Source organism: Drosophila tropicalis, unplaced genomic scaffold, assembly GCF_018151085.1.
Source record: "Drosophila tropicalis isolate 14030-0801.00 unplaced genomic scaffold, ASM1815108v1 contig_593, whole genome shotgun sequence".
NCBI lineage: Eukaryota > Metazoa > Arthropoda > Insecta > Diptera > Drosophilidae > Drosophila > Drosophila tropicalis.
The window spans coordinates 17,728,417-17,756,344 of NW_027173070.1; the positions used below are offsets into that span (position 1 = coordinate 17,728,417).

At 36.9% G+C, this 27,928-nt stretch overlaps 9 protein-coding genes across 10 annotated transcripts; 3 read left to right on the plus strand and 6 right to left on the minus strand.

Annotated features, from left to right (window-relative positions):
• The first annotated feature begins 2,697 nt into the window (after nucleotides 1-2,697).
• Nucleotides 2,698-4,577, plus strand: Mal-A1 (Maltase A1). The gene is made up of 2 exons (XM_068289305.1): nucleotides 2,698-4,258; nucleotides 4,319-4,577. Exons 1-2 carry the CDS (start codon nucleotides 2,730-2,732, stop codon nucleotides 4,527-4,529), a joined length of 1,740 nt encoding a protein of 579 aa, XP_068145406.1. The 5' UTR covers nucleotides 2,698-2,729; the 3' UTR covers nucleotides 4,530-4,577.
• LOC137576279 (cytochrome P450 4e2-like) lies at nucleotides 4,482-6,662 on the minus strand. 2 transcript variants are annotated; one of them, XM_068289294.1, is made up of 5 exons: nucleotides 6,478-6,662; nucleotides 6,121-6,230; nucleotides 5,713-6,062; nucleotides 5,107-5,648; nucleotides 4,482-4,991 (listed from the first exon to the last, which is right to left on the minus strand). In XM_068289294.1, exons 1-5 carry the CDS (start codon nucleotides 6,635-6,637, stop codon nucleotides 4,579-4,581), a joined length of 1,575 nt encoding a protein of 524 aa, XP_068145395.1. In that variant the 5' UTR covers nucleotides 6,638-6,662; the 3' UTR covers nucleotides 4,482-4,578. The 2 variants fall into 2 exon arrangements, with proteins under 2 accessions (XP_068145395.1, XP_068145396.1); XM_068289295.1 differs by having other exon boundaries at nucleotides 4,918-5,023.
• A 1,002-nt stretch (nucleotides 6,663-7,664) lies between these two features.
• On the minus strand, nucleotides 7,665-10,525 carry Cyp4e2 (Cytochrome P450 4e2). The gene is made up of 5 exons (XM_068289293.1): nucleotides 10,318-10,525; nucleotides 9,848-9,957; nucleotides 9,442-9,791; nucleotides 8,837-9,378; nucleotides 7,665-8,148 (listed from the first exon to the last, which is right to left on the minus strand). The coding sequence occupies exons 1-5, from the start codon at nucleotides 10,475-10,477 to the stop codon at nucleotides 7,736-7,738; spliced, it is 1,575 nt and encodes a 524-aa protein (XP_068145394.1). The 5' UTR covers nucleotides 10,478-10,525; the 3' UTR covers nucleotides 7,665-7,735.
• A 940-nt stretch (nucleotides 10,526-11,465) lies between these two features.
• Nucleotides 11,466-15,388, plus strand: Cyp4ad1 (Cytochrome P450 4ad1). The gene is made up of 10 exons (XM_068289296.1): nucleotides 11,466-11,802; nucleotides 11,946-12,201; nucleotides 13,002-13,111; nucleotides 13,178-13,460; nucleotides 13,810-13,879; nucleotides 13,955-14,081; nucleotides 14,148-14,297; nucleotides 14,575-14,815; nucleotides 14,877-15,059; nucleotides 15,122-15,388. Exons 2-10 carry the CDS (start codon nucleotides 12,036-12,038, stop codon nucleotides 15,343-15,345), a joined length of 1,554 nt encoding a protein of 517 aa, XP_068145397.1. The 5' UTR covers nucleotides 11,466-11,802; nucleotides 11,946-12,035; the 3' UTR covers nucleotides 15,346-15,388.
• On the minus strand, nucleotides 15,355-27,171 carry LOC137576277 (probable cytochrome P450 4e1). Its single transcript, XM_068289292.1, has 7 exons — nucleotides 26,988-27,171; nucleotides 17,152-17,261; nucleotides 16,808-17,093; nucleotides 16,356-16,744; nucleotides 15,940-16,180; nucleotides 15,701-15,880; nucleotides 15,355-15,640 (listed from the first exon to the last, which is right to left on the minus strand). The coding sequence occupies exons 1-7, from the start codon at nucleotides 27,160-27,162 to the stop codon at nucleotides 15,432-15,434; spliced, it is 1,590 nt and encodes a 529-aa protein (XP_068145393.1). The 5' UTR covers nucleotides 27,163-27,171; the 3' UTR covers nucleotides 15,355-15,431.
• On the minus strand, nucleotides 17,636-18,053 carry LOC137576293 (larval cuticle protein III/IV-like). The gene is made up of 2 exons (XM_068289309.1): nucleotides 18,042-18,053; nucleotides 17,636-17,980 (listed from the first exon to the last, which is right to left on the minus strand). Exons 1-2 carry the CDS (start codon nucleotides 18,051-18,053, stop codon nucleotides 17,648-17,650), a joined length of 345 nt encoding a protein of 114 aa, XP_068145410.1. The 3' UTR covers nucleotides 17,636-17,647.
• On the minus strand, nucleotides 19,908-20,307 carry LOC137576294 (larval cuticle protein 3-like). The gene is made up of 2 exons (XM_068289311.1): nucleotides 20,296-20,307; nucleotides 19,908-20,234 (listed from the first exon to the last, which is right to left on the minus strand). Exons 1-2 carry the CDS (start codon nucleotides 20,305-20,307, stop codon nucleotides 19,908-19,910), a joined length of 339 nt encoding a protein of 112 aa, XP_068145412.1.
• On the minus strand, nucleotides 23,326-23,799 carry LOC137576292 (larval cuticle protein III/IV-like). Its single transcript, XM_068289308.1, has 2 exons — nucleotides 23,769-23,799; nucleotides 23,326-23,672 (listed from the first exon to the last, which is right to left on the minus strand). Exons 1-2 carry the CDS (start codon nucleotides 23,778-23,780, stop codon nucleotides 23,346-23,348), a joined length of 339 nt encoding a protein of 112 aa, XP_068145409.1. The 5' UTR covers nucleotides 23,781-23,799; the 3' UTR covers nucleotides 23,326-23,345.
• On the plus strand, nucleotides 24,221-24,678 carry Lcp1 (Larval cuticle protein 1). Its single transcript, XM_068289307.1, has 2 exons — nucleotides 24,221-24,232; nucleotides 24,301-24,678. Exons 1-2 carry the CDS (start codon nucleotides 24,221-24,223, stop codon nucleotides 24,676-24,678), a joined length of 390 nt encoding a protein of 129 aa, XP_068145408.1.
• Nucleotides 27,172-27,928: the final 757 nt, after the last annotated feature.

Consider the following 27,928-nt stretch of genomic DNA (forward strand, 5'->3'; position numbering starts at 1 on the left):
CAATCATCGAGCCTTGTTGGAGATTGTGTATCACTGATAAGCGCTGCCCCACCAATTGGAGTAATCTGTCAACAATTTATCGCACCCTTGCCTGAATTTATATTGCCTATATAGTTTCAAAAATTAGATGGGTTTTTCGTTTCTGTATTTTTTGTATTTCTTATTTTGGGTTTAGATATGACCAATTGGTATGACTGCATTGCACTGCACCGGAATGTTGATACGAACACACCGAAGAAGTCTGATAAGTTACTATAGAACAAAATGATTTATCTATTGCCAATTTAATGCAAGTTGTTAAAATAAAGTAGATAAATATTTTAATCTATAATTTTTAAAGGGAAAAAGATACAAATATTTTTGCTGACCTCGATATAACCTTGATGATTCTTTTTTCTCTGAGACAACTTTAATTCCTATTTATCACTCAAATCTTCCCATTGAGATTACATTGATATATTTTAGTAGATGCCTTTGTAATATGTACATATATCAACCACGGAATCCAACAGAAAATTAAAGCACAAAAACTTCCTGTTTTTCTTTATATATTTACTAAAAATGTAAAAAACACTTTATGCCTGGATGTTTCTTTTAAAAATAGACCGACCTTAGATTTGTCTCTCCTTAGAGCCAATGACCAAATGTATATTCTCTAAAATTGTATATGTAAGGGCTCACAAAACTATAGTGACCCAAAAGAATCTTACATCTACAAATGGGCACAAGTACCTGGAAAGATCCTTCAGGCTCCGACTACAAAAAGAACGAATAATAACTAGAGACCTGATAAAACTTTCGTACTCGTAATTATTTGAAAAGCTAGGACCCCCCCACGCATAATTTTTGCCATGCCCACTTCTGCCCCCACAAAATTTTTAGTTTATTTGCTTTCATGGAGTGGGTGTAGAATATCTGAAAGATTTGTTGACGAACAAAAATAACACTCAAAGTGATTGTTTTCCGGTTGTATATGTTTTTCTTATCAATTTTTTATTATTTAGTATTAATTTATTATTATTTAGTATTAATTCCTAATCAATATAAAAAAACACAAAACGCAAGACTAGTAATGAAGTCTTCTTTCTGAATGTATACAAACTTACATATTCTCTTTGAATATGTCTGCATATATGTATATGAAGATGGAATCAGGGAATATCCCCTTTGGCATAAGCAAAACAAACTAACCAATTTGTTTATACCCTCTGCAAAATAAGAAGCAACATTTCACTGGATTATGATTCCCTACTTCCGGGAATTCAAGTCCCTCTCTGGCCATTCTGACATTTCTCAACTGTGACATTTTGCTGCTTATTTTTGTGGAATATTTGCCTTTTAAGTAAATTGCTTGCCCTTAACAGAATTCTGTGAAAAATATCTTAATTAGATAGGGGCAAAACAAAAAAAAGTAAAAAGAAAAGATAGATAGAAGCCAAAACTGCAATGTAAATTTACATTTTCATGTTTTAATGGCATTGAGTGAGGTTTATTTTGTGTGCAGTCTACTCATATTACACATTGGCCAAAGGCAACAAGTTGGCTAACTGTTTTAATTCAATTAAAATTCGCCCGTGGTTTCTCATGTATGTACGTAGTCAGCGTAGCGTGCGGTGGAAATTAGATTACTCTCATGCATTTCCTTTACCAAATACCACCAAAAAACAATTCTCTTATTATCACAAACAAAAATAAAGCTAGAAAATATGTACATGGGTACATTTTTTTCGGCAATATCTTATCAATTGTGAAGTAGTTTTTCAAGCGAACCTGACCTAGCATTTTCAAAAACCCGAAAAAATATAAAGGGAAATATGTCTATCGATCACGTGTGAAAAAAATGGACATAAATTTTCCTAATGACAGTTATAAATTTCGGAAAAATATTTGGATCATATCTGTTTATGTGATGACCAAGATAGATTAAATTTGGTCACGTTTTTCGCTTTGTTATTCAAACTTTCAAGGTTATCTCTTTGAAATGTTTACAGAAATGAATAAGCCTTACATTGAGTATTTGTTGGGTATTAATCACCGATTTTGTTTACAAACTATATAATTGAAGCTTATCTATGAAGACGTTCTTACAACTTTACCGGTTTGCTTCCCTGTATCACCTGATTAAATAATTCTACACTTATGGTACGCATACCAAAACAATAACAAAATATGCACTTGAAAAAAGAAACACTATAAGAAACAATTCTTAATGTTTGTTTATACTATTAAAAATAGAAGATATAGATTTCGAATTTCACCTTGGCGATTTGAAACTCAATTTTAAAAAAAAAGATTGAACCAATTAAGATATAAATTGATTTGGTTTTTTTTTTTTATGTAGATTTAGTAAACAAATAGTTAATGATAATAGCTTAAAAAATATATGAAATATTTATCAAAACAAAAATGTAACTTCTCTAAGTGTATAAATAATGTCACCTTATCGAATATCATAATCCAAGCCTAATTAAGTTGTTCAATTGTTGGGAATTTTTTTAAGTATAGTACTCCTAATTGGTCATCTTGAAGTCAAGAGATGTTTATCGCCTTTTCATGGAAACAATAGCGATGACTACTCACTTGCTTAGGAGATGGGAAAGAGAACTAGAACTTGTCACGTCAGTATTTGTGAAGCACTCGAAATGGCCACTCGACAGGAGGTTCGTCTTATCGCCGGGGCTGTATAAAAGGCGACGATCGGACCAAAATTGCGATCAAATTTATACAAAATGCGACCACATACAGTTGTCGCTTTAGTGGTTATTTCTTTAATTGGCCTCGGCCAGGGCAGTGAATGGTATGAGAGCGGCAACTATTATCAAATCTATCCACGCTCATTCCGCGACTCCGATGGCGATGGCATCGGCGATTTGAATGGAGTCACTGAGAAGTTGCAGTACCTGAAGGATATTGGATTTACGGCCACATGGCTATCGCCAATCTTCAAGTCGCCAATGGTGGACTTTGGCTACGATATTGCTGACTTTTATACAATTCATCCAGAATATGGTACCATGGAGGACTTTGAGCGTCTAATAGCCAAAGCCAAAGAGGTGGGCATTAAGATTATTTTGGACTTTGTGCCAAATCACACGAGCGATCAGTCGGAATGGTTCACCAAATCGGTAGATAGCGATCCCGATTATAAGGATTTTTACATTTGGCACGATGGCAAGATCAACGAGGAAACTGGTGAACGTGAACCGCCAAGCAATTGGATATCCGAGTTCCGTTACAGCGCCTGGAAGTGGAACGAAGTGAGAGAGCAGTACTATTTGCATCAGTTTGAGTATCGTCAACCCGATCTGAATTATCGCAATCCCGCTGTGGTCAACGAGATGAAGAATGTGATACGTTTCTGGCTGGGTAAGGGTGTCTCCGGTTTTCGTATTGATGCCATCCCATATTTGTTTGAGGTCGATTTGGATCGTTATAATCAGTATCCTGATGAGCCTCTGACCAATGACGCTGAAGCCTGCCCAGATCCCGATGATCATTGCTATACTCAGCACATTTATACCCAAGATCAACCTGAGACCCTTGACATGGTGTATCAATGGCGTGAACTGGTGGATGAGTTCCACGAGGAGCATGGAGGCGACAAACGTCTGCTCATGACAGAGGCCTACACTAGTTTCGACAACATGATCAAATACTATGGTGATGGTGAAAGGAATGGTTCCCATATTCCGTTCAATTTTGATTTCCTCTCGAATATCAATAATGCCTCAAAGGCTGGTGACTATGTGGAGCACATTGAAAAGTGGATCAATAATATGCCTGAAGGAGTCTATGCCAATTGGGTTCTAGGCAATCATGATAACAAACGTGTGGCCTCTCGTTTCGGAGTGCAACGTACGGATCTGATTAACATTTTGCTGCAAACCTTGCCCGGCCATGCCGTGACCTATAATGGGGAAGAATTGGGCATGACCGATGTGTGGATAAGCTGGGAGGATACAGTCGATCCAAACGCATGTAATACCGATCCCGACAGATACTACGATCGTTCACGTGATCCCGCACGTACTCCCTATCAATGGGATGCCTCCAGCCTGACAGGTTTCACCAGTGCTGATCACACTTGGCTCCCAGTAGCGGAGGACTACAAGACCAACAATGCGCTGCAACAGCTACGTGCTCCTCGTTCACACTTGCAAATCTTCAAGAAGTTGGTACGTCTCCGTAAGGAGTCTTCGTTCCGTCAGGGAGCTCTCAGCATTCAAGCCCTTGACGATGATGTTATCATATACTCACGGTAAGTCTAATTGCAGTTACATCCATGAAAATTTTCTAATGAGAATGCCTTTTATTACAGTCAAAAGGAGGGTAGCGATCTTTATGTGGTCGTTCTTAATCTTGGTGACAATAGCAAAACCATCGATCTAACCAAATATTATAGTCTGGGCTCTGAGGCAGAAATTATCACCACATCCCTGAATTCCCAGTATATCGATGGTGAAATCATAAATCCTTCATCATTTATAGCCAATGCCTACGTGGGTACAGTCCTTGTAGCTGTTAATTAAACTTTAATATCATAAAACAATAAAATACAAACAATAACAGAAACAAAACCTATACTCTCTCATTCAAGCGCAAATGCAAACCATTCTCGGATTTGAGAGTTAGAACAGCAGATAAAATGGGATCATATTTATGACGCTTTTGCTCGAATTTTAGTCGTTCATCTTTGGGACCCAAAAACGTACTTAAACGGTTATCCTTAGAGATCAGCTCATCGAGAGCAGGCAGTACTTGAAATGTACGTATAATTTTGGAAACCACTGTCTTGATTTCGAGGAGGGCAAACTTTTGTCCTATGCAATTGCGGGGACCAGCACTGAAAGGTAAATACTCATAGGGGCCGGGTCTCTCCTGCACGAAACGTTGAGGTCGAAAAACATGGGGATCCTTGAATGTCCTTTCATCGTAGCCGATAATAAGGATGCCCAATGTGAGGGTTGTGTCTTTAGGAATGATCGTACCATCTGAAAGTGATAAACGAATTAAAATATTAAAGCTTAAAATATAAAAAACATTCCCAATTTAAATTAGCTTAAACCTCTTCTATATCCGACACCATCGAATTATATATGTATTCACCTATTTCATATTCTTTGTCCGTATACCGCGCGATAAACGGAATACTAGGATAAACTCGTTGTGCCTCCTTAATGAACAAATCCAAATATTTCATGTCAGCTATTTCCTGGAAGGTGGCATCACGACTCAAATCACTGCCCATTACGGCACACTGTTCCTCAAAGAGTTTGCGCTGCTCATCCGGATGGCGTGAGAGAAGATATACAGCGAATGCCACACCCGAAGTGGTTGTGTCGTGTCCCTCAAACATGAAAGTGGATACCTCTTCATAGATCTCGACATTTGTCAACGGACGTCCGTCTATAGTGGATGAGAGTAAAGTATCCAAAAATGCCATTTTCTTACGCGAGAATTCATTGCTATCAGTTTTCTTGGTAGTTTCCAGTTTATAAGCTTCAATGCGCTTCTCGATAATGTCATTGGTGAAATCCTGAAGAGTTTTCAAAGTTTCACAATATTTTGAATACTCTGGGAAGAAGCGATACAAGAATTCGGTTCGTTTAAACGGGTGGAAGGCTCGCATATTGATGTTGTAACACATACTAAAAAGGAATATGGAATATTTGTTAATTGAGATGTTTAATATGAAATCATATCTAAACTCACTCTTTAAATGCATGTACAACTTTCGAATCGCTGTTTTCCATGGCATTTATAGGGACACCCATCGCTGTATCGCATATAACGTCCAGGGTTAAATAATGGGTTTGATCTTGGAAATCAATAATGTTGTCATTAGCTGCCACACGCCTCAGTTTCGTAATGAATTTTGTGGAATTCTCGTTCATAACCTCATGAAAGTCTTGCAGGATATTAAAATGAAATGAAGGAGTTATCATCTTCCGATGTTTGTGCCATTTTTCGCCTGTACTGGTCAGCAAACCGAAACCAAGCCATGGATGCAATAGATCATAGATGTCAGACTTTTGTATTAAAGTTTGACTGCTGAGTATATACTGTAAAAATTAAAAAAATAATTCAATTATAGTAATCACACTGTTGTAGCAGACTTACCTCTAAGTATTTGGGATTCGTTATCAAAATGTTTGAGTAGTAGCCAATCCAGAAACGAAAATTATCTTTGCCAAACTGATACCACCAATTGAAATATGTATTTAGAGACTCTAAAAAGGCGAAATTAGCATTATAGAAAATAATTATTGGTCAAGGTATTTGGACACGCATTAGCAGCAGTGCTAGAGATCATTTCAGGTTCACAGCACTTCAAACTTATTATTTGGATTACGAAATCGTCAAAAGTTTAAAATTCCAAGAGACTTATTATTTATTAAGTCCCTGATGATTTATATACATATTATAATCATCACTTATGTCGTTTTGGGCTTCTTCGCATTGTTTTGGTATGCTCACCTGTCAGATTCCTGCTTAATTGAAGAGCATTGCCCACTATGGGCACCGGGGAAGGCCCATTAATCTTATTCAAAAGTCGTCGCCTATGTGCCACACGCAATTCAATGTAAGCGAAAAATATCACTGGCAAAGCCAAAAGTCCGAGTAATATTAACCACATCGCGAACAAACCTTTTCGAACGGAATGGAAAACTAGAATGTTTAAGTTTAAGAGCCGGCACTGGGTTTAAATACTTTACATTTGTGGGGAAAGCGTTGTTAATTTTGTCAAGCTTTGCGACATCTATGCAGTTATTGCCACGAGAGGGCAGATGGCAGAAGGGCACCCGTGATTCATCTCCATAGAAGAATATCTCAATGCTTCTGACTTGTGTTTTCGTTCTTAAAATATGGTGTGGATAATGATTTCAAAAAACTGAAGAACTAAGTTTCTATTCCTAATAATCATTTATTACAAGATTTGTTTTAAATTTTGTCACAAATCTCCATATAGCTAAACAAGTCGTACATTTTCTTAAACAAGTTTCCCAGATTTCCAATAATTTTCTAGCCCTTGCGATTCCTTGCCGAAATTGCGGCAGTGGACCGATAGTGTGGCTGGAAGAGATAAGAATATGCCGCTAGCTCAGATAATCCGTCGCTCTCTGTGACGTCAGTGGCTAATCTTATGTGCTAATTAACCATGTGAAATCTAAAGCTTACAAATTAATCTGTTCCATTTCCCAAGTTTCAAACCGCAAAACTTTTGATCGCTTCAAATTTGTCTTAGCAATAACATCTGATCTCTCATTTCATCTCTCATCTAACAATAAGCAATAAGCATTAACAGCGATTCAGTTAAACATTATCAAATCTAACTTCGATCGGAATTATATTATAAATCATAACATAAGAAATGATAAGTGAATAGTGGCAAAGAGTTAAGGAGAGTAAGGAAAACTCAACTAAAGAGCAAAGAACATGTGCAAAGAGAGTTGACAAAGAGCAAAATGAAAATAAAACACAAATCACTTTTTCAAGAAAAAAAAAGTCTTAAGTTTTATAAAATGCAAAACAAAATGCAGCAAGTATGTCGTCGCGCCGATTTCGGTGCACCCAATGAATTTATATAATCAATTGATTCAGTTGAATACATACCCTATGTATATATAAAATTCTTTTCACATGGTGCGTAGCACTAAAGCTCGTTTTAGCTGTTAATTAAATTTTAATTCCAATAATCAATAACACACAAAAAAAAACATAAACATATTATAAACTATACTCTCTCCTTCAAGCGCAAATGCAAACCATTCTCCGATTTGAGAGTAAGAACGGCAGATAAAATGGGATCATATTTATGACGCTTTTGCTCGAATTTTAGTCGTTCATCTTCGGGACCCAAAAACGTACTTAAACGGTTATCCTTAGAGATCAGCTCATCGAGAGCAGGCAGCACTTGAAAAGTACGTATAATTTTGGAAACCACTGTCTTGATTTCGAGAAGGGCAAACTTTTGTCCTATGCAATTGCGGGGACCAGCGCTGAAAGGTAAATATTCAAAGGGTGCGGGTCTCTCCTGCTCGAAACGTTCAGGTCGAAAAACATGGGGATCCTTGAATGTTCTCTCATCGTAGCCAAGTATGATAAGGGCCAAATTGAGGGTTGAACCCTTAGGAACGGTGGTACCATCTGAAACAAGTAAGCGGTATTTATAAAGTTAGATGATAAAAAGCGTTATGGACTAGTATTTTCTACATAAATATCTGTTTTACGATGCTCTTTATAATTCAACTTTAACAGTTACGAAAAACCACACCTTGATTTTCTTTTAGTTATATTTTTTGTTTTAATATCTTGAAAATTATCCATAAGAGCTCTAAACATACAGCTCAGATATACTTTAATGATTTCTCACCCTAGATAAGAAAATGTCAAATTTAATTACCATTCGGTAGGAAAATAAATCTCACAAAACAGGCGTGGAAATATTTTAAAGCAAGCTTGACCAGCATATATAATTTTCCCTTACAAATCGGGCATTTCAGTTGACTTGGCTAATGACTTTCAACAAAATTACACACACATACGTTAGTTATATAAGAGGTAGCATCTCCATACACCATATAACGTGTAAATGTGTTTGTTCTAGCCATGTCTGTCCGTAAGTTGGTTTTGCATATAAAGCAGTCATTGTATATCTCGGACTCACTTCCATTAGTCAAATCAAATCAAATCAAATGCGATTTACACTAAAGTTAGTAAGCTGTGGTTCTGTGCCTCTGTTACCCTACAGGTTCAGTGTATGAAAAAATTTAATTTCTTAACTATTTTTATCTCTATATATACATATGTATGCAGATATATGCATTTCTCTTACCTATTTCATAGTCTTTGTCCGTATACCGCCCGATAAACGGAACACTAGGATAAACTCGTTGTGCCTCCTTAATGAACAAATCCAAATATTTCATGTCAGCTATTTCCTGGAAGGTGGCATCACGACTCAAATCACTGCCCATTACGGCACACTGTTCCTCAAAGAGTTTGCGCTGCTCATCCGGATGGCGTGAGAGAAGATATACAGCGAATGCCACACCCGAAGTGGTTGTGTCGTGTCCCTCAAACATGAAAGTGGATACCTCTTCATAGATCTCGACATTTGTCAACGGACGTCCGTCTATAGTGGATGAGAGTAAAGTATCCAAAAATGCCATTTTCTTACGCGAGAATTCATTGCTATCAGTTTTCTTGGTAGTTTCCAGTTTATAAGCTTCAATGCGCTTCTCGATAATGTCATTGGTGAAATCCTGAAGAGTTTTCAAAGTTTCACAATATTTTGAATACTCTGGGAAGAAGCGATACAAGAATTCGGTTCGTTTAAACGGGTGGAAGGCTCGCATATTGATGTTGTAACACATACTGAAAGGAATATGGAATATTTGTTAATTGAGATATTTAATATGAAATCATATCTAAACTTACTCTTTAAATGCATGTACAACTTTCGAATCACTGTTTTCCATGGCATTTATAGGGACACCCATCGCTGTATCGCATATAACGTCCAGGGTTAAATAATGGGTTTGATCTTGGAAATCAATAATGTTGTCATTAGCTGCCACACGCCTTAGTTTCTTAATGAATTTTGTGGAATTCTCGTTCATAACCTCATGAAAGTCTTGCAGGATATTAAAATGAAATGAAGGAGTTATCATCTTGCGATGTTTGTGCCATTTTTTGCCTGTGCTGGTGAGCAAACCGAAACCAAGCCATGGATGCAATAGATCATAGATATCAGACTTTTGTATCAAAGTCTGACTGCTGAGTATATACTGTAAAACTCAGAGATACTTAGAAAATTCATTCCACATTGTTTTTACAGACCTACCTCTAAGTATTTGGGATTCGTTATCAAAATGTTTGAGTAGTAGCCAATCCAGAAACGAAAATTGTCTTTGCCATACTGATGCCACCAATTAAATACTTGATTTAGAATATCTAGGGAGGGCGTCATATGAAAGATATGTTGTTATTATATATCAAAGGTCAAGGGTTTGTGACATGCAATAAGTGCATTATCAGAAGGCATTTCAGGTTCACAGCACTTCAAACTTATCATTAAGATTAAAAAAACGTGGAAAGTCTGTTTAATCTTAGCACGAAATCCCATCAGTAGTTATATGTGTTGTAGACGTTCACGTAATTTGGTTGTTTGCCCACAAATGCCCCACCTCGTATAGCATAGTGGCTGACACTCTCATATCACAATCATCAGTTACAACGCTATTCGAGATCGGGCATTTAAGTCATCGAACTGTTGTTCACATTATGTAGTAGATATTTTTTTGGTATGCCCACCTGACGGATTTTTGCCCATTTGAAAACCATTGCCCACTATGGGCACCGTGGCCGGGCCATTAAACTTATTCACCAGTCGTCGCCTATGTGCCACACGCAATTCAATGTAAGCGAAAAATATCACTGGCAAAGCCAAAAGTCCGAGCAATAATAACCACATCGCGAACGAACCGCTGCGAACGGAATGGAAATTGAGAATGTTTAAAGTTTATACCCGGCACTGGGTTTAAATACTTCGCATTGCAATCAGTAGCAGCAACTTCTGCTCTCTCTCACTCCAATCGACGCATAATTCAAAACACTATTCACAGTGAGTTGGCAAAAATGACCAAATCTAGCTTCAGAGTTTGTTTATTTATTATAAACTGTTAACCGAATCTAAGAAGAATTGATAAACCAGCAGAGGCAAAGAGCCCAAGAGAATAAAAAATAAAAGAATGAGAGAATCCTAGCCAAAGAGCAACAGACATATGCAAAGAGAACTTGATAAAGAGCCAAACAAACTGAGATAATCCTCAAATCACGTTCTCCAAACACAACCTGATTCGTACGGCGAGTGTTAAGCCTATAAAACAATAAAGCTGGCTAAAAAGCAAAACAAAAATATGTTTGTATACAAATACATATGTAAGAACATTTCAATAAAACAGTCAGCATTACGATTAACAATAAAATAATATGGAATATATTATATCAAGATTTGTTGCCCAACCAGTTTTCTTTTTAACACGCGGTTGTCAAGTATTTTAATGACTCCACGAAAAAGTTAAAAATTAAAGCCACAAAGAAAGTGAATATCAAAAGCATCTGTGCAGACTCTCTTAAAAAACTTTTGTTGAAGAGAAGAAGTTGTTTGCCCAGTTCCTATACTGTTGATGACCCTTACTCAACATTTCTTTTAGCTCTTATCGTGGGCAACAATACCCCAAAAGTATGCCAAATTTTTAACTAAACGAAATTCGTGGGTTCGGAACTTGGCTAAATTGAGGATAGCTGAAAGAAAAATTACTAAATATTTCATTTGCAAAAACTTAAAATTAATTTTAATTAGTCTGTATTAATTCTCGGTAAGTAAAAGTTTCTGGTCTTGGTTTACTTATGATTTTATTGAAAATATTAAATCGGATTATGGAAATTCCAGCAAGATATTGCTCGAATTAATCATGCAATTTTATTTCTTGACCCAATTGATTGAGTCATATTAATAGGAATAGAATAAGTAAATACAACAATTCTCAATAGAGAACAAGTTTAGATATATTGCAACTAATTGCATGAATTAAATTTTTGGTTCTATTTCAGGTAATTACAAATTATTATAGCCATAAACCATGCGATCAGAATGTACCTTTAGACCCGTTTGGGCCTACACGTCACAATAATATAAAATGAGTCAATTCGTTATATCTCACTCGGTAGCCCACGTCGTTTTTTTTTTCTTTTGTTGGTATAAAATAATATTGGACCTAACAAACAAACAAGCCAGTAAGTACATTTAATTATGACTCGATAATTATTTGCCGAAGTCAATTTTGGGCGACGACTACCAATTAGAAAGATAAGCTCTTGATTGGCTTATCGCCTGGAAAAATTGTGCAACTATTAAAGACATTTCGAATTTTATGTAGGACAAACAGTTGCCAAAAAGTTCTTCAATCGAACGGAACGAAACGTCTTTATTAAATTAATCGGAGCGAGAGAAAAAAAAGGAGATAAAAATGTTTTTATTAGCTGCTGCCATTTTATTGGCCACCATTTTGGTGTTCAAGGGCGTGAAAATCTTCAACTATTTGGATCATATGGCTGGTATAATGGAAATGATACCAGGACCCACACCATATCCATTTGTTGGTAATCTCTTCCAGTTCGGTCTCAAGCCAGACGGTGAGTGTGAGCTTACTATATTTATGCACTTATTTGTTTTCTTAAGAAAACAATTTCATTCATTGTGATTCATTTGATTTGCCATGCATTTCCTAAGAGAATTCAAATTTCTGATGAATGAAACTTTTTTTTTTGCCCATTTCTGTTCGTCTCGGCATCAAAAAGTAATCATCTCAAATGCACAATGGTCAGGATATACACAATGAGCCAGCCATCTGAATAGGGTAGTGAGGTAAGATGGAAAAATATCTTCTCTTACAATTGATAGTTTTGGCATGTTTCCGGCAACTGGATGTTTGCTTTCCCCTCAATTCTTGAGCATTGTAAGCAATCACGTCGTCTGTGTCGTCGTCTTCGTTTTTCATCATTATTATCATTTTTGTTGTCTTTTGGATTTGTTTTATACTTACTCGAGGATGTTGTCATATTCTCTATACACAAGATACACAATAAACATCTATGGAAGTATTCAAATTAATATTTAATAAGAAATTTAACTAGAAATTTAACTAGAAATTCAAATTTACTAACTCCTAGCATAAAGAGTTGCAAAGCCATCTGCATGACGATTTGGCTAATTGCTGCTTGCATTTGCTTAACTTTCCAACATTTCGATAAACTTGCTCTGACCACAAAACATTTTCGTACAAAGTAAAATTAGCTAATTGAAATGTAAACCAGATAATTTCCATTTCTAAAGTTGGAGTGAACTCTTTGGTAACTTCATTTGATTGGTAAAAAAGTGGACAAACTAAACTTGAGTTTCATTATGCTCTCTACTTCTTTTGTTCTTGCTGCAGAGTATCCGAAAAAGGTTTTACAATATTGTCGGAAATATGATTTTCGTGGTTTCCGCTCTTTGGTCTTCCTTCAGTATCACATAATGCTAAGCGATCCGGCGGAAATTCAGGTGAGTCCATCAAGCACCCAGCATCTCCAGTCGGGATGGACTGATGAAAACTTTAACACCCCTTAGAACATGCTGTCGAGTTCATCGTTGCTGTACAAGGAGCACTTGTATTCATTTCTACGCCCCTGGCTAGGTGATGGCCTACTCACCAGTTCCGGTGCTCGCTGGCTGAAACATCAAAAGCTTTACATTCCTGCCTTTGAGCGGTCGGCCATTGAAGGATATCTCCGTGTTGTGCATCGAACGGGCTCAAAATTTGTACAGAAGCTGACAGAGCAGCAGGCGGATACGCAAGAGACATTTGATGCCCAGCAGCTGGTGGCCAAATGTACTCTGGATATTGTGTGCGGTAAGTGAAGAAGTGGGTAAAATAGGGAAAAGTTGAGCGAGAGGTCGGTGGGGGTCTATCATATCGTTGATGCTGGCACACACAGGCCAAAAAAAGAAACTTTGCACATTTGTCATGGGTGTTTTATATTTTTCGGTTTCGCCTACGCGTTGCGCTCGTTTATTTTTGTAATTTATTATGCCCGTTTTATAAATAAGATTTATTGCTTGCGAAATTGTTACAAGTGCCTAGGCAAAAAAGTTTTCGACAACCCAGTCTCACAGTCGGTTTCAGTTGAAGGTACTTAACCCTAAATTGAGGTTACCAACATCTTTTATTCACAATTTTCTTTTTCGATAACCATTCATAGAGAATGCCACCGGTTTGCCAAGCAATTCTCTAAACGATGAACCTTCCGATTTGCACAGTGCCATCAAAGAGTAAGTTTAAACCTATTGAAAGGCCATAAAATAAAATATACGTGTGTATGTATGTAACTTCACTTTCAATTTCAGTCTCTGCGATGTGACCCAGAAACGCACATTCAGCATAGTGAAGCGATTCGATGCCCTATTCCGTTTGACACCCTATTTCATGAAGCAGCGAAGAGCCCTGCAATTGCTTCGAAATGAGATTAATCGCGTAAGTTTTAATACATTTAAGCTATAGCGGCAAAGTCTGTATAATTCAATTCGATGATTTGCATAGATTATCGCTCAACGTCGCCATCAATTGGATAGTGATAAGTCAAAGGCGATTAATAAACCATTCTTGGATGTCCTTTTGGCTGCCAAATTGGATGGCAGAGCATTAAAAGAAAGAGAAATAATTGAGGAATTATCCACATTTATATTTACAGTAAGTAATTACAACATTTTAAGTATTTAAAACCAATTGGTTAATTGGCATATTAAGTTGCGGATTTGTGGGCACACACTTTCAACATTTTAATATGTATCCTTGTTGACGTTTATTGATGCATTTTGAATTTGGCAAAAAATAAAAATAGAATTATTGATCTGTAACGTTTTTTGGCCCATCCAAACATAGTCCACAACTATAAAAGATTCAATTCATAAGTAAAAGCTCACTTTAAAAGTATTATACACCAAATTTACGATTTTTTTTTAAATAGGGTCACGATCCTGTAGCTGCTGCCATATCCTTTACACTGTACACTCTCTCCCGCCATGCTGAGATTCAGCAAAAGGTATTTGAGGAGCAAAAGGCAATATTTGGCAAAGATTTGTCCACTGAATCAGGCATCCCACATTTGGATCAGATGCGTTATTTGGAATTGGTTATAAGGGAAACTCTACGTCTGTATCCCTCTGTGCCCCTGATAGCACGCACGAATCGTAATTCGATTGATATCAGTAAGTAGTCTAAAGAAAATTCGTCTGCTTCTGCAATCATTTCACAATCATTTCTTTGTAGATGGCACCAAAGTGGCCAAGCGAACTACAGTCATCATGTGCCTTATTGCCATGGGCTATAATGAGCGTTATTTTGATGAACCCTGCGTCTTTAGGCCAGAGAGATTTGAAAAGGCCCATTTGGATAGAGGCATGGAGGCTTTCAAGAGTGTGCCGTTCAGTGCAGGACCCAGGGCTTGTATAGGTAAGTTCTCTTAACTATCAAATTGTTTACGCTTAATGACATATTTTCCTTTCTTTCCTCAGCCGAGAAATTCGCCATGTATCAGCTAAAATCTTTGATTTCTCTGCTCGTTAGACACTTTGAAATATTGCCAGCAGTAGATGGCCTGCCACCTGGCATCAATGATCATTCTCGGGTGGATTGTATGCCACAAAGTGAATACGATCCGATTTTAAATATACGCGTCACTCTTCAGTCTGAGAATGGCATACAAATAAGGCTGCGAAAGCGGACAGCAAATGAATAACAAATGAACTTATACGAACAAATAAACAATTTAATAAATCCCACTTAATTAGAAAGAATTTACAACCACAAAACCCATAGATTACATCAAATTCGTTCTTCCAAACGCACAGGCACCCCGGAGAGAGATTTCAGTGTAATGGGCAGATACAATTTAAGTTCCTGTTCTCCTGGCTTATATTTGGGATGAAAGACATCCGCAATGGTTTGCTTAGCCAAGGGGGCGGGCAAAATTCGAAACCGTCTCAACAACTTGGAGAGTGTGACCTTGAGCTCCATTAAGGCAAACTTTTGACCTATAAATTGAGAGGAGACTTGAGATTAGATATTAAAATGATTCTTTGTCCAAAATTTACCTATGCAATTTCGTGGCCCCGCACTGAATGGCACGTGATCGAAGGCGCTTGCTTGATTTCTATCCGTCATTTCAAAACGCTCTGGTTGAAATTCATGGGGATTTTTAAAGCAATGAGGACTATGTCCTGTGGCTACTAAAGGCAACACAATGGTAGTACCTTTGGGTACGAATTTATCAACTAAAAATTATAGATTTATGCAATTACTCATTCAAGGAAATATTTTGGATACATCATACCTATAACTGTTCCTTTCCGAACAGAACGAAAGATAAATGGCACACTGGGAAATATGCGTAGAGTTTCCTTGATAACCAAATCCAAGTACTTCATATCCTGTAGTTCCTGAAACGTGGGATGTGTATCCTTTGCTGAACCATAGATCTGCTGTTGTTCCTCATAGGCACGCTGCTGAGCCGCTGGAGTCCAAGCCAGGCAATACACGGCAAAAGTAATGGCCGAGGCCGTGGTATCATGACCCTGCCAAAGAAACAGAAATTTATATTTCTTTAGCACTTTCTTCATTTGCAAGTTTATCACCAAATTGGTCAAACTGGAATGCACTTTTTCCAATATTTGATTGCACATGTGAGTTTCTTTGTGTCAAAAGTTTTTGTTGCCCCTTTTTAATTGGCAAACAGAAAGTTTTCTTTACCTCAAACATAAATGTGGAAACTTCTTCGAATATTTGTTGAAACGTTAAAGGTTTGCCTTCCACTTCAGCGGTTAGCAGATTGTCAAGAAAAGCCATTTTAGGACGTCCAACCTCAAGCTGTTCATCCTGGCCCACCTTCTCGACATTTATATAGCTAGGACTCTTAACTATGGCGCGACGTTGTTCTATGAGTTGGGCCAACTCCTTTCTGAGTGTGGCCAAAGCCAGCTCCTGCTGCCTATAAAGCCGTGTGCACTTAAACAATATATCTGGTCGCTTCATTACTGAAAGCAAACGTTCTGGAGCCACATAGCACAGGGTATCGATGGCTTTCACTATAATCGATGGTTGTCCTTCAATGCTGTTCACACGAGTGCCCATGGCCGTCTCTGAAAGGGAAGTTAACTTTTCCATCAAATGCATTTGAAGCACCCAACAACTTGTCCACCCACCACAAATGACATCGATGGTACTTCGAGTTACATAGCTCTGCATGTCCAGCACTTGATCCTTTGACTTCTTCGACTCAACTGCCAGCAGCTCCATAAATCTGCCACTTGTCTCATTCATAACATGCAGGAAATCCCTTAGAATGCGAAAATGAAACGAAGGTGTTATCATCTTGCGGCGTAACATCCACTCATGATCATTTGCCGTGAGAAGTCCTTTGCCCAGCCAGGGATAAAGCAAATGGTATGGATCATTTTTATAGCCCAATTGCGTGCTGCTCAATATATGCTATAAAACAGGCAAGTTAATAGAGTTGATAAGTTGACCAATTCGTTAGACAACTTACCTCCACATATTTCGGCTCAACAAAGGCTATATATGGCAAGGGACCAACCCAGACCCGAAAGTTCTTGTAATTGAATTGTTCCAACCAGCCGAAAATGCTTCTTAAATAAGCTGCAACACAGAAAAGATATCAAGATGTGTGTATAAAGACAAAATTAACTGTTACTACTGGTCTTAAAAATAATTTTTAAATTTGTGCATTTTGTTTCAAATAAATTTGCATTTTTTATTATATGCCAGACGATCTTTATTTTAAATGGCAACAGGTCAAAAAAGCATGATCATCTGGTTTAAAATCTGCATTCATATATATTCATAATTGTTGTTTATTTTTCGTTTTCGATTAAGACCAAGACCAGTTTCAGGTACCCCATTTTGCTAGGTAGATAGACAGCGACAAAGTTATGAAATTTTCAAATTAATTGCTTGCATAAGATTCTAATTTATTTATCAACAGATTAAGTTAAATGTTCAATGGGGTTCAGAGTCGGACTAGCTTAGTGAGCATCCTTGCTGGGGTGGGTTGCAATCCATTGGAGGGCGCGAGAAATAGCTTCTGGGACTGGTGGTGGAGTGGGCAGGATATCGCTCTGGGGCTGGTATCCATTCTCATCGGCTACGTATTGGACACGGATGTGTTCACCCTCCTTGGAGACCCATTCGAAGCTGCCATGGATGTTGCCATGCACATCACCAGTGGCTTCCTGTGCGGATCCATCAGAAAGAGCGCTCTCAATTCTGAAGCCATCGGGGTTAACCTCAGAAACCAGACGGACGACATCGGCATTTTCGTTGGCGGCCACAAGGGCGGCAAGAGCGCAAACAAGCATCTACAAAATTATGTTCGTAATGAGATCGAGATCCTTGCGAATCCTGTAGTGAAGTACTTACAATCTTGAACATTTTGGTTTAAAGTTGATTGGTCCGACTAGAGAAGTTGTGAGACTGATACTTTAGTTTGCCAAAAATTAGCTTTTTATATACATTTCTCTCAAACGGCAGCTCTTGAACGAGTTTATTCGATTTCAACCCGTTCTTAAAAATGCTTCAAACAAACGAGTTAATTTGCACTTTAACATATGATCAGGAATATCTAGCAAACTCATGAATATGAATATAACTTGAAATGCATCAACGGGTTAATCAAATGTCTCATATTTTGTCTGGCAACTTTTGATGATTTTAATTTTTTATCTTTCTTTTCACATAGATTATGATTGTAGAGCAAAAGGTCAGATTATGGCGGGACTCTACTTTTTGCCACTGAATCAACCTATAGAGAATATTCCATCAAAAAACAAATTTATAATGTTATATAAAGCAAGTCTCGTAAGAAAAATCCGTTTGCAACATTTTAACCAAGTTTTAATTAACCAAGCAACACAAAAATGAATAATTAAGGACGTAGCCAGGTATGAGAAGGGAAAGCAGCTATAATATTATAATAATAAATACTTTTCCAGTATTCACTTAATTCATGAAATTATTGTTTTTAATAATTAAACTAGTACAATTCACCCGAAGTTGATGTAATTAGCTAGCTTTTTGGAATTGAAAGCAAAATGTTTTAAAGAAAAACTTTAGTTAAATTATTAAGATATCAATGGATACCAAGGGATACCAAGAACGCGTTAAATAGAAATCTGAGCACGAGAGAAAGCATAACTTTTTGTTTTTTCCACCATTAAATTGTATCAAACATTTGTTCAATTCATTTTAGATGGTATATATTATCTGTTTATTAAATGTTTAATTGTGTTTTCTGTAGGATTTTTTTGTGTTTGACAAAAGTGGCAATAAACTGATCAATAAACTGTCTAAAAAGTCCTGGACTAGTAACCTCTAGCTTTCGTTCGAACAACGTCCCGTGTTCGTCCTAGGATTAATGAGAGAGGACGAAAATTCTCGACTTAGGAACGAATATGGTACATTTGCAGGAAAAGAAGAAAAACTGATATGCCATTTTTAAGTACTTCTTGCCTCTCCTGAGGCTGGCTTAAGTAATTTTTATAAACATTAAAATAACGGTTATGGAACATAAAATAATAAATAATCATTCTTGGGTGCCTAGGTCGAAAGTTGCCCCACAAAATATTTTCGCAACTTTCATTCACAAGTAAGAATTTAGTTTTGTAAGCTGTGGTCTTTAGTTATGTGTTTTGAATTTACCTGTAAAAGCCATCATAAAGCAACATACATCGATTTTTTTGGAAAACATTTTAAGAGGCACCTTTCCGAGGAGTTGGTCAGCTTACGCTGGCCTATCTAACCTTTGTGGTAACAACTTATAATATAGGCCCTGTTTGATCTGTCCAGTTGCAGATGGTGCTAGACTCCAATGCTTAATAGCATGTGGAAAGGAGTAAGGAAAATAAGTCTTCTCCTCCTCGAATTCCATTAGAAAGTCATTTTTATACTTCGGTTTCATGAGTTAGAAGCTCTTTAGAAGCCATGTAACAGAAGCTTTTAGAACATATTAATGTAAATAAATGGTAGAAATTCCAATAATCTTAAACAAATAATATAAGAAATCTAAGTTAACTATGACGTCTCTTCGAACAGGCCCCATTGGAGACCAAAAATATATACATATATAAAAGAAGAATTGTTAATTTCATTAAAATATTTTTATTTACATTAAAAAAGCATGCTTTAGGATTTTAAGTTATTTTCTAAATCTAGCATCAGAGGACACTCCATTTGTATTTCCATTTCATCATCATTGGGGTATTGTCTTAGCGAACAATATTCGTAAGTCTATTCCTTGCTGGGGTTGGCCTTGATCCAATCGAGTGCTTTCAGAATAGCTGCTGGAATTGGTGGTGGAGTGGGCAACAGATCGCTCTGTGGCTGATATCCGTTCTCATCGGCCACATAGGACACCTTGACACTGACACCCTCGGGTGATACCCATTCGTAGACACCATTGATGTTGCCCTTTTCATCACCAGATGATTTGGCGAGAACTCCGTTATCCAAAACCAATACGCTCTTGAAACCATCAGGAAGCACCTCACTGATTAGTTCCTTAACCTCGGGATCCTGGTTGGCGCACACCAAGGCGGCAAGGGCGCAGACGAGCAGCTACAAGAATTATCCATGAGTAATCCAAATGCCAGGAACTATTATCCTTATCAATACTTACAAGCTTGAACATCTTGAGATTGATTTGGTTATGAGTTGATTGTCGAACTAGAGAACTGAAGCCGGACTGATGCTGGATTGAAGTGGATTTTCGGTATTTATACACAATTTTGATGGACAGTAGCCAAGCACGCGATTGTCGCATGTGCTGAGGATAAACTGGAGCAGACGTTCCAAATTGTCTGATGCAATTTTTGGTTAGACTTTCGGAAGTTTATGTAAATCACTTGTCGGATTAGAATATGCTAACAGCAAAGGTGAATGAATACCTAATTTCGGACTCAAACATTAGTAAGAAATATCAGCTTTGTAGCATACTTTTTGGAGCTGAGTGAAATGAATTTCTTGAGACCCACACAGATACACCATACACAGATTCTTATTCATATATTTTGATGACAACTCCAAAAAGCTTTTCAAAGAATTGTATTATAAATAATTTGAATGCCATTTAAACGACTTAATTGATTAGGAATCAGTCAAAATGGCTAAATGTGATTTAAAGTTGGTATAAATCAGTTCAAATGTTCGTTCTAGCCTGATTATTTTTTAGGTAAGACACTTGGAAGACCATCCTCCTTAACACTCAATGATTTTGAAGATTATGATTACAAAATCATCAGCAATTCAAAACAGTGACCAAGTTGTCGAACTAGTTGGAAATTACAACACAATGAAGTGAAAAATATCATAAAGGGCAAAGCCTGCAACCAAAAAGTCAACGTTATTGGATGTGTTTTGGCCTTTATTAACTAATTGGCTCGACTTATTATTGTGCTTTCTACCAAAAAGGCGATTTTCAAACAATGCGGCAAGCGGAATAATTTAAAAAGGCACAAGATGAGTTCTAAGTCTACCAGTCAAACCTGTTTCTACTAACATTCCAACTGCCAGACAGATACGAAGAAAGTGTCAAAAACAGATAAAAATCGAAACTGATTTCTTGCATAGATATTTATTTAGATCCCCAACTAACTTAATTAATGATGAACAAAATAATAGGGAATCCATTTAGTTGTGAGCGTCTGCACTGGGATGATTGGCAATATATGCGAGTGCTCTTGCAATTTGCTCTGGAATTGGAGGTGCAACGGGTATGTAATTGCCCTGGGGCTGGAAACCATTCTCATCTGCCACATATTGTATCTGCACATGTTCACCCTCGGGTGACACCCATGAAGCGCTACCCTTGGAGCCATGCTCATCACCAGATGCGCTCTGAGATGTGCCATCGGATGTCTCGAACGACCAAGTGTATTTTTCCGGGTTAATATCGACAACTTGATTAACTATCTGAGCTTCGTCTTGCATCGAATTGGAAATAGCCAGAGCAAGGATGGCACCGATTAGGATCTGCGGTGTAATCCAAATTAGAAGTCAAATCTATCATAAATATTATAGTTTACATACGAATTTGAACATTTTTCTTTTGGTTAATTTGCCTGTGAATAACGAATTTAGACTGATATTCGGCACTAAAAACAAACTGACTTTTATATCATAGTGTGGTGAGAAAACTTCGGTATAATTTAATTAACAGATGCTAAGTTTAAAAAACTGAACAAACTAGTCCAATTAATTAAACCGGTACATTAGTTTAGACCAATCAAACAAGTCTTCTTCTGGCTTGCACATGTTTGTATACGCAATATGATGATTGTTGCTAAAAATAAGATTATCTAACTAGCTAGATGATTGCCATCCTCAACATAATATCCTTCAGTGAGAAAAAATGTTTCAAAACCGAGTTTAGTTTTTCGTTCGAAAAAACTATATTCATTTTAATAAGCTTAGCTTCTTTTTTTACATTTCTATTTGCCGACGGCAGTAAGAATTATGCACGGGGTATAACATCACCCTCGGGCCGGTAACCATCCTCATCTGCGATAAAATTTATGTTCACAGTTTTACCCTCGGGTGATATCCAGCTAAAGGTACCCTGTGTGCCATGCTCGTCACCAGTTGCGCTCTGTGATGTTCCATCAGATGTCGCGAATTCATATTTGAAACCTTCTTCGCCAACCTCGACTTCTTGCCTAATTATTTCAACATCACTTTGTAGCGAGTTGGATATAGACAAGGCAAGGATGGCACCGATTAATAGCTAAAATGTAATTCAAATTAGAAATCAAAACTCTTAAAAATCCTGAATTATTACTTACAAATTTGAACATTTTGATTTTTATCGATTGAATAACGAACTTGTACTGATCTTTTGCACGAAAACCCAACTGACTTTTATATCATTTTGCGTTAAGGAATATTTTGTACTATTTCAAAACTGAACAAACTAGTCAAACTAATCGAACCGGTCCGTTAGTTCAGACCAATGTACTAAATGATCTTATGATTTGCACATGTTTGTATAATATTCAATAATAAGATAGTTGCTGAGATAAGCAAAATTTATGGATTTATGTATTAATCTTCCGCTTCCCTTGGAGCCGTACTCTTGTTGTATCAGATGTCTCAAAGTAACGATTTTGTTGATACCTACAGGATAATTGATTGTTTCGATTCGTCCGTTCAGATCAATCGAACTGATGTTCTTATGTAATAACCGATTTGATAAAATAGTTGCTGAATTAATAACAATTGGATCCAAATTTCTACTCAATAAAATGTAAGTACAAGTATTTCGAATTATTTATCTGCTGAGATAAACCGTCGAGCTGATTCTAAAGTTTGTAGTTTATACATGGAAATCGTGAGTTTATTAAAATCTTGGTAGGACCTATAAAAAGACTATAAGATAACCCATTTAACCATTTGTAATGAATTGCAAAAAGCCTCACAAAATTGCCTTGGCTATGGTAGTAGGAACTAAACAATCTTCATGAAAGATAAAGTTTATAATAATCACAACCTATTAGAATCAAATTTGATTATCAAGAATCCAAGGATAAATTCTTATGTGTCAATGATTTGTAAAAGCGTAGACGATGAATTTTTCTTTTAGAAATGTTTTGCAGGTTTTTTATTTATTTTTCTGATAAGATTATATGATTGATCAACGATTCATTGGCGGTGGTCGAAAGGGGTAGGGATAACTTAGTGAGCATCGTTGCTGGGATGGGCTGCAATCCATTCGAGGGCGCGAACAATAGCTTCTGGGATTGGTGGTGGAGTGGGCAGGATATCGCTCTGGGGCTGGTATCCATTCTCATCGGCTACGTATTGGACACGGATGTGTTCACCCTCCTTGGAGACCCATTCGAAGCTGCCATGGATGTTGCCATGCACATCACCAGTGGCTTCCTGTGCGGATCCATCAGAAAGAGCGCTCTCAATTCTGAAACCATCGGGATTAACCTCATTCACGGACTTCAGAACTTCATCATTGGCCATAGCCAAAGCGGCCAAAGCGCAGATAAGCAACTAAAGATAAAGGAATGAATTCGTTTATCTGTTTTCTATGAAAAATGTGATGGGAAGGCGATGGATGGGATTGGGTGGATCTACTTGTTTACTCACAATCTTGAACATGTTGAGAGAAGAAAGTAAAGTGGACTACTGACTGCTGCATTGTTTTCAATTTCGGCTATTTATACTCATCTAGAAAGATATTTAGAAACATGTTTGCTTGCGGTTGGACCCGTTAGTGCAGTTTCTAGAATTTAATATCAATTAATCGCTCGAGTGAGAGTTTATAACAAAAAATTTGGCATTTACTTTTGGTTGCCAGGTGAACTTTTCGCTATTGTCAAGAATTGTGTCATCCCGAAAAAATATTGGGTGTGGGAGCCTGGCGTTGAATTGAATTGAATAAACCCATAACTCAGAGCCATAATTGACACAATAAATATATTTCAATGAGCATTTGAAGACTCTGCGAATCATATAAAAAGGGTGTTGCCCACTTCAGTGGGACATCAGTCAACATTATTCGTTCAGACTAGTAACCAAATCCAGCAAATTCAACAAAAATGTTCAAGTTTGTGAGTACAAGAGTCACTCCCAAAGCAGGATATGCTTAAGGCTTAAAGTGGATCTTCTCATTTCACAGGTGATGATCTGCGCTCTCTTCGGCATGGCCGTCGCCCTCAGTCCCGGACATGTCTCAAGCCGCGCCGAAGATGTCCACGCTGAGGTCAAGTCCGAACACAGCGATGTTCGCGCCGATGGCTTCGATTCTAATCTTGTGGTGTCCAACAGCATTCAGCAAGCCTCATCAGGTGATGAGCATGGCAACATTCACGGCAGCTTCAGCTGGGTCTCACCCGAAGGCGAACATATCGAAGTCAAGTATGTGGCCAATGAGAACGGTTACCAGCCATCAGGAGCCGTCCTGCCCACACCACCACCAATTCCAGTAGAGATCGCCCGCGCCCTGGCCTGGTTGGAGGCCCATCCCCAGCACCAGGAGCCGTCTCATCATCATTAAGATGATTCTAATCAACCAAACGACTCAAGAATCGCACCACGGACTGTTCTCTGACCTCCACTCTAGAAATTTTAGTCTCTTAAGTTTAACTCGAGCTCTGATTGTTAATGAAATAAATATGCAAAGAATTGAATTTATGGCAAAGTCATCGTGCATTCTTATCCCCCTCCTTCTAGCATCCCACTGGGGTCAAGTTCAAAGATTAGACAATGATTATTTGGCACACACAAAATTAATTTAAATGTAACGGTTAATATCTGACAAAAAAACCGGTTTTTGATTAACACAATAATCTTCATTTCGCTTTCAATTTGCAATAATTTTTATTTTGCAAATTCAAAAAACAAATATAGATTAAGAAAACTTGTTTTTTGTTTTGTTTTTGTTGATACCTTAATACGATTCGCTAAGGTAATTACAACTTGACCTCCAAAAATGTTTTATTTTCTACCTGAATATCACCCCTATATATAATTTTAATTAATTGTGTGCCAAGTGGACTTTATCATAATAATAGGATTGCAAATAATGGAGTTACTACAGATAATTTATTGTAAATTTGAGTCTATAGATCATAATTTATCAGTTTGCTTCCACTATTTTGTTCGATTATTTTAATTAGCTAATCAAAAATACTACCAATCAGAAGTTAATTGCCGGCTTAAAACTAGTTTCGCAACAATCTGGCATAAATCATCTATATATGCTCTATATAGTTATGCATAGAACATGTTTCGATGCGCCAACTTTAACATTTTCACAATTTATGGGCAAAACTTCAAACTCGATTCGAATAAACCATAAAACGAATGAATGATAAAAACGAAAATTTTACTTAATGTAAATTAAGTGCCAAAATGTGCCAAAATATAAAATCCAACCAAATTTGTCTAGAGTTAAATCCATGATTTAAATGTTTTTCTGTTTGACGAACAAGAGCCAAATAAAACCCAAAGGGATGGGGCTAACTTCGAACATGCCGAAATTTGTGTACCCTTGCAAGTTTATTTTGTTAATCTTTCCTTAATTATTGTCAAAGTCAATATGGAAAAATGTTTTCTTTAAAAAGCCAGACTCCGTCTGTCAATATACATATATGATTTAAAGGTTTTTATATAAAACTGGCATATGTTAATTGTTAATCATTTTTATGTAAATCGCGTCAAAAGTAGAGAAGTTAAAAGTCGTAATTTTCGATAGATCAAATTTGGCACAGTCATTAATAGATATTCCGAACTGAGAAATATTAATTTTAATAACAGTCGCGTCAAAATCAATGAAGCTATTCACAAAAATCACTGCCACTTTTTTCCTATGGGAGCTACATATATGATATAGTCATCCGATCTTGACCGAATTTGGTACACTCAATAACAGGTACCAAATATTATATATAATTTTTAAGACAATGGCTTAAAAAACAAGGAAGTTATTGAGAAAATTCGCTGATCGTGACTGTGCCAGTTGGCATAGGGGTCCGATCCGGCTAAATCCGAGGTACAGAACCTGCGCAACATATACAAGCCTCCATTCAACTCTGTAGATCTTACAGTCTAGTTGAAGTTTTCCGTGATCAAGACGGACGGATAGCGGGACGAACGGACATGACGGACATATGACATTGTCTCGTCGGAGATGCTTCTTTCTATGCGTTGCATACTGTGATTTATGTTTATACACCGTTAAAAAAGTATAATGAACTAAGTAAGTCTCACTCCTACGAAACACACGGCCAACTTTGCCTTTTTGGCACAAGAAGATGAAAAACTCGGCTATTTTCAGTTCGATTCTTAGAACATTCGGTGTATTGATAGACATTACAATATAAAATCAATATCCAAAGCTTAAAGTATACAAGTCTTCTCTGCGAGATCTATGTAGGTGTTCACTCGAACAAACTGGAATAGATTTAATTTGATTTTTGCTGCTGATCAAGAATTTATGGGACCGTAAAATCAAAACTGTTCATCCTGCCAAGAATCCCTTTATTTCCTCTATATAAAACAAATTTGAAAAAAAAGATTTCATTTAGTATTTTCATACACAATTAAACAATTTTAGAAACATCCAAAGACGACAAACGTTTTTTGCAGATTTGCTTTATTTGCCTAGTGCGAAATGATATATGTATGTAGTTGGCGAATCCTGGCACACACTTTAATATGTATAAATAAACACTTTGAAATTGTTTAAATGACAAAACAAAGGCTTCTAAAATATAAAATTAAACCATTCAACGAATAAATTCGTCTAATGTTCAATTCGAACTATTAAATGTTTTCTTAATTGATAAATCACAAATCACTTACCATCCGGTGTGAAGCCTAATTGCAAAACATTTCCAAAAAGCGGATGAACTTTGGGTCCTACGAAACCCTTATCTATATGCCGAATAATCCTTTCATATCGTCTTCTATAGAGCACAACACAAACTAGGACAAGACCCAGAACGAAACCGACAATTGGGTAGGGTAACATGAACATATTCCCACAACGAGCAACAAATGGAAACTGAATTCCAAACATGTAGTTGGAGTTTAATTCAAATCATTATCTCTATCAACGCTTGTATGTACATATATACATACACTCTTATGGGGTCAAATGTATGTATATACAATGTATGTGGAAAAACGAGGCTTCTGTCTCGGCTGACAGTGATTAAGAGATTAGTAATTATTAAATCTAGAATTTGTTGCAAACTTAATTGCTTGGCATTGTTTGTTTTTATTATATTTCTTTTTTAATAGATATTTACTTACGTATAGTTCACAAATAATGTAGAAAAAAATATAACTTTTTGCCACAGGTGCCAAAATAACTCACAACGCCTCTGGTCAGTAACTATATAATATGAACATACACACATACATACGTTTGATATGTTTAGGTATTTTATGAATTTCACATTTAACGCTACAATTGTTTATGTTGAAGGCTTAACAAAATCAATGAGTGTTTAAATAGAATAAATCTAAATCCAAATTGAGTAAGCAACCTCGAGAGTAATATAAATTTACAGTCTGCAATTGCCAGTTTGCCTAATGATAATTTTCCAGTAGCATAAAATTCAATTAAGTAATTGCCCCAGCTTCATCACTAGCAGGACGACGACGAAGCGTAATACCATTGCCAGGACGAGGCTAAAGCTACAACCGACACAATTGTTTATTGTCTATTTTGTGTACACAAACATACATATACATACATATATGCGTTTCTATATAGAAATACATATGTATGTTTAGAT